Source organism: Glycine max, chromosome 18 (genome assembly GCF_000004515.6).
Source record: "Glycine max cultivar Williams 82 chromosome 18, Glycine_max_v4.0, whole genome shotgun sequence".
In the NCBI taxonomy this organism is placed as follows: Eukaryota; Viridiplantae; Streptophyta; class Magnoliopsida; order Fabales; family Fabaceae; genus Glycine; species Glycine max.
Genome location: NC_038254.2, coordinates 2,716,478 through 2,720,888, shown reverse-complemented (window position 1 = coordinate 2,720,888; position 4,411 = coordinate 2,716,478). Strand labels below are relative to the sequence as shown.

Below are 4,411 nucleotides of genomic sequence, written 5' to 3'. Positions count from 1 at the left end.
GAAGGAAACTAACGAAGTAACGATTAATAGTTTGCAACCATTGGTCACATAATCAAGCTTAGAGAGATCATTTTAGGACCACCATTGTCCAACCATAAAATTAAAATATATATATATATATATATATTCAAACTCAAATCACTTTTAGGCACACAATACAACTCATAACTGAAAACAAAATCACGAAAACAATTCACACTTAAACTCGAACGCGTTGAGGAGAGTCATTCTGTTCCAAATAGCCCAGATCTATGTTGGAAAAGATGATATGTGTTAAAGAGACTTGGACGTGTTGCACCAAAGATCGTTCCGAGCCTGAGAGCATGAAATCATCATGGTAAAAATAAACAATAAGAAGAGAGAGGACTTGACAAACTGAAAAGGAGAATCGATATTTCTATTTTAATAAAATAAAAATTAAATTAAATTTCAATTTTCTTATTTGGTTGATCAACCATTTTAATTACCTATTTTGTCAAATACCTATTTCAATTTTAATTACCTTTTTGTAATACTTTAAATGAATATATTAGATGTATTATTCATTTGAATTAAAATAAAAAAATAAAACATAAACAAAACAAAAAATTTGGCTAAATTTATGAATTCAACAAAACAAGAAAGATTAAAATTATATTTAAACTTAATAAAGCAAGTGTCGCAAACACCAGTTGATAGATCAATGGTTTATATAGATAATGAGAAAAAAATATAAATAATAATATATTATTCCTTATTTAATTAAAATAAATAAAATAATTTTAAAACATAATTTTTTTATCTCAATTTTTTAGTGAGTTTGAATTTAAATTATTTTTAACGAAGGCGCGTGTTGGGTACATGGAGTGGAGCGATCGTGAATAGCAGAATCAAACAGAAATCTCGTATTCTACGATGAAGCCACGTGGTGACATCCCCTGGCCGAGTGTCATAGGAGACCGAAAAGTGGAATATAAAAGAAAAAAAGTGAAGGAAAAAAATACTAGAGTAAAAAGAACGCAATTAAGTTTTACATCCGTCTAACATACATAATTAAATATTACAAATACTCAACAATTGTCTTAATTTCTTATATGAAACTTACATATAGATAAAATATTTATATATTTAATGAGGTTAAGACAGCATATTGATTTGGAAAGATAATTTTCTGTTTCTAATTATAAGACTAGTTTTATAAGTCTGTATAATTTTTAAATATAATAATAATTTTTTTATATATCTTTATTTAGTTATTATTTTTTCTATATATTAATAAAAAATAATTAGGTGAATAAAAAATTAAGAAAATAATAATTTAAAAATTATAATATAAATAATGAAATCAATATTTTTTTAAGAAACATAAATGAGTTGAAAGAGTGTTAGGACATAAAAAGGAAGAGAGTAATAAATTTTTGCGGGTGAAAGGGAAAGCAAATGAGAGAAAAGAAGAGGTTTGAAATTGGAATGGAAGGTAGTAAGAGAGAGAGAGAGGACCACATGCGTGTCTGAAAAGGAAGAAGGGTTGGACCTAGCGTGGATGGAAATGATTGGTGCCACGTAGTCCTATGGAAAAGAGGATGCGCCACGTGTTGGGAAGGCAAAGCAGAGAGCGATGCGATGAAGGGTGGAGATAGCATACGGTGCCTCTGACGGTGACGGGCAGGCTGCCCGTGTGGCCCCCAGGCTGAACAATTCCCCTCACTCTCACTCTCACCGCCTAGAAAAGAAAACCTTTTCCCCCACCCCACCCCATTTCAATGGCTCCTTTCCCTCTCTAATAAGGGTTCCTCTTTCCTTCTCTAGCACAATTTACAATCTCAATGGCTGGAATTTGCTGTGGTGTTGTTGGAGAAGGTGACACTCCGGCTCCACTCGAGCCCACTCCTCGCCCCTCCAGGCGCCGGAGTTTGGACATCTTACCTTTAAAATATATCGCCGACATGCCCATGCCGCCGCCGGAGGCTTTACGGAAGCGTCCCAAGCTCAACCTCAGGGACTGCGATAACGCAATTGAAAATTGCGACGAATCCACTGGACACAAGGTGACGAAGAAGGAATCCAAAGTAGACTACGACGACGACGTCGTTTCGGAAACTAAGAACGTAACTGTTTCGGAAGTTGAAGAAGAATCTCCCAAGTTCGGCGTGACGTCCGTTTGCGGCAGGAGAAGAGACATGGAAGATTCCGTCTCGGTGCGGCCTTGCTTCACCCAAGGCTTCCACTACTTCGGCGTCTTCGACGGTCACGGTTGCTCTCATGTTCGTATTCTCAAACTATTCCTCTGCTTAAATAGTAATGGATCTGGTTGTGGTTGTGATTCTTAGAGAAGTTGTATCGTTTTCGTTTCCACAGGTTGCGACTATGTGTAAGGAGCGGCTACACGAGATCGTGAATGAAGAAATTGAAAGCGCGCGCGAGAATTTGGAGTGGAAACTGACGATGGAGAACGGATTCGCTCGCATGGACGACGAGGTTCATCGCCGGAGCCAGAGCAACCAGACCTTCACCTGCAGGTGTGAGCTCCAGACTCCTCACTGCGACGCCGTCGGATCCACCGCCGTCGTCGCCGTCGTCACGCCGGACAAAATCGTCGTCTCTAACTGCGGCGACTCCCGCGCCGTCCTCTGCCGCAACGGCGTCGCCATCCCTCTCTCCTCCGATCACAAGGTCATTCTCCTTTCCAATTCCAATTTTCCTTCATTTCATTTCCTGAGAAAAAAAAAAACGTTTTCCTAACGTAACCGTTTTTGGATCCGTTTTATGCAGCCGGATCGACCCGACGAATTACTCCGAGTCCAATCCAAGGGAGGGCGCGTGATTTACTGGGACGGTCCGAGAGTGCTTGGTGTGTTAGCAATGTCTCGAGCCATAGGTAAGTGAATGAAACAGAGCGCACGATAGCAGTTTTTGTTCGGGCATTTTAGCAAAGGCGGTTAATTTTTTTATTTATTTTTTTAAATTAACGGTTGTGTGTTACTTCCGTTTGTGTCAGGTGACAATTATCTGAAGCCGTACGTGATTTCAGAACCGGAGGTGATGGTGACGGAGCGGACGGAGGAGGACGAGTGTTTGATACTGGCGAGTGATGGGTTGTGGGATGTGGTATCGAATGAGACCGCATGTGGGGTGGTGAGGATGTGCCTCAAGGCGCAGAAGCCGCCGGGGTCTCCGGGGAGTGACGTGGCGGCTGACGGTTCCGACCGTGCTTGCTCCGATGCGTCGATTCTGTTGACCAAGTTGGCGCTGGCAAGGCATAGTTCGGATAATGTGAGCGTGGTGGTGGTTGATTTGAGGAGGGATCAACGACAATCATCAAACTACAACGACGTTAATTAATTGATTGATTAACGGAGACGAGAAACCAAACCAAACTAAGGAATCACAAATGAATGAGATCGCCCTTTTAACCATAATGGGCACACCCTTTGTTTTCAGGACTTCGTTAAGGACGGGAAGACCAAATCAGAGGGAGGAGGGGCGTGTGGCTTTTGCTTAATCAAATGTTGATTGTAATGTAATGGGATTTTAGGTTTAAAAAAAAAAAAAAAGAAAGAGGAAGGACATTGTTAACTTTGGAAAATGAAAAAAAAAATATAGGAAAATTTTACTGTAGGGAAAATTTGTGTCGACAAAGGTATCAATCGGCCGGTCGACACCCCTTTTCTTTTTGTCCATAATCGAATCTATAAATTGGATTTTCCTTTGGTTCGTGTCTCTACCAATTTCTATTTTAAGTTTATTCTTGGAAATATTGGATCAAAGTTCATCATTCAATTTGCAAGGGCTTTTGTCCAACTCTCCCAAGATTATTCCAGTTCGATAAATTTTTATATTTTTTGTTCTGTAGTTTTGCTTGCAGTACAACATTGGATATGGACAACATTAGTCATCTGCAGTTTTACCAGACGAGCAATGGAAAGCTTTGCTATTGTTACAAAATTTCAAAACCAACCATTGCATTAACTCATTCAAGAGCTGGCTCTTCTTTTATTCCTCCGAGCGGAGAAAAGTTTCCGCACACTAATTTTGCTTAGATGTTGAGTAAGTTAACAAACAATTGTCCTTTCTGCCCCTATCCTCCCCAACTCTTGTGTATCTAAATAAAGAATATGACAATTATCTAAAACAAAGCCATTATCACACCTAGTTTCATCCTTCACTCTCAAGTCTCAAGTATGCTTCTTACAATACGAGAGAAAAACTTTTTAATATTAAATAAATTACAGTTATTAACATTAATTTTTATATTCCCTAAAAAAACTTTAATCTTTATTAATGATATTTAGATGAAATTTTTAAATACGGGTAAAGAGATGCACTTTAGTACCTTCTCAGGAAGCTTGAATAAGCAAGTGTCATATGATTTTAAGTTGTTCGTCGATTTTTAAAATTTTTTTTTTCATCAAAGTGTACTAACTGGACATCA

The 4,411-nt window shown here is 38.5% G+C and overlaps 1 protein-coding gene across 1 annotated transcript; it reads left to right on the top strand.

Moving 5' to 3' along the window:
* The first annotated feature begins 1,406 nt into the window (after positions 1-1,406).
* Positions 1,407-3,689, top strand: LOC100796161 (protein phosphatase 2C 37). The gene is made up of 4 exons (XM_003552740.5): positions 1,407-2,243; positions 2,338-2,652; positions 2,752-2,857; positions 2,978-3,689. Exons 1-4 carry the CDS (start codon positions 1,806-1,808, stop codon positions 3,319-3,321), a joined length of 1,203 nt encoding a protein of 400 aa, XP_003552788.1. The 5' UTR covers positions 1,407-1,805; the 3' UTR covers positions 3,322-3,689.
* Positions 3,690-4,411: the final 722 nt, after the last annotated feature.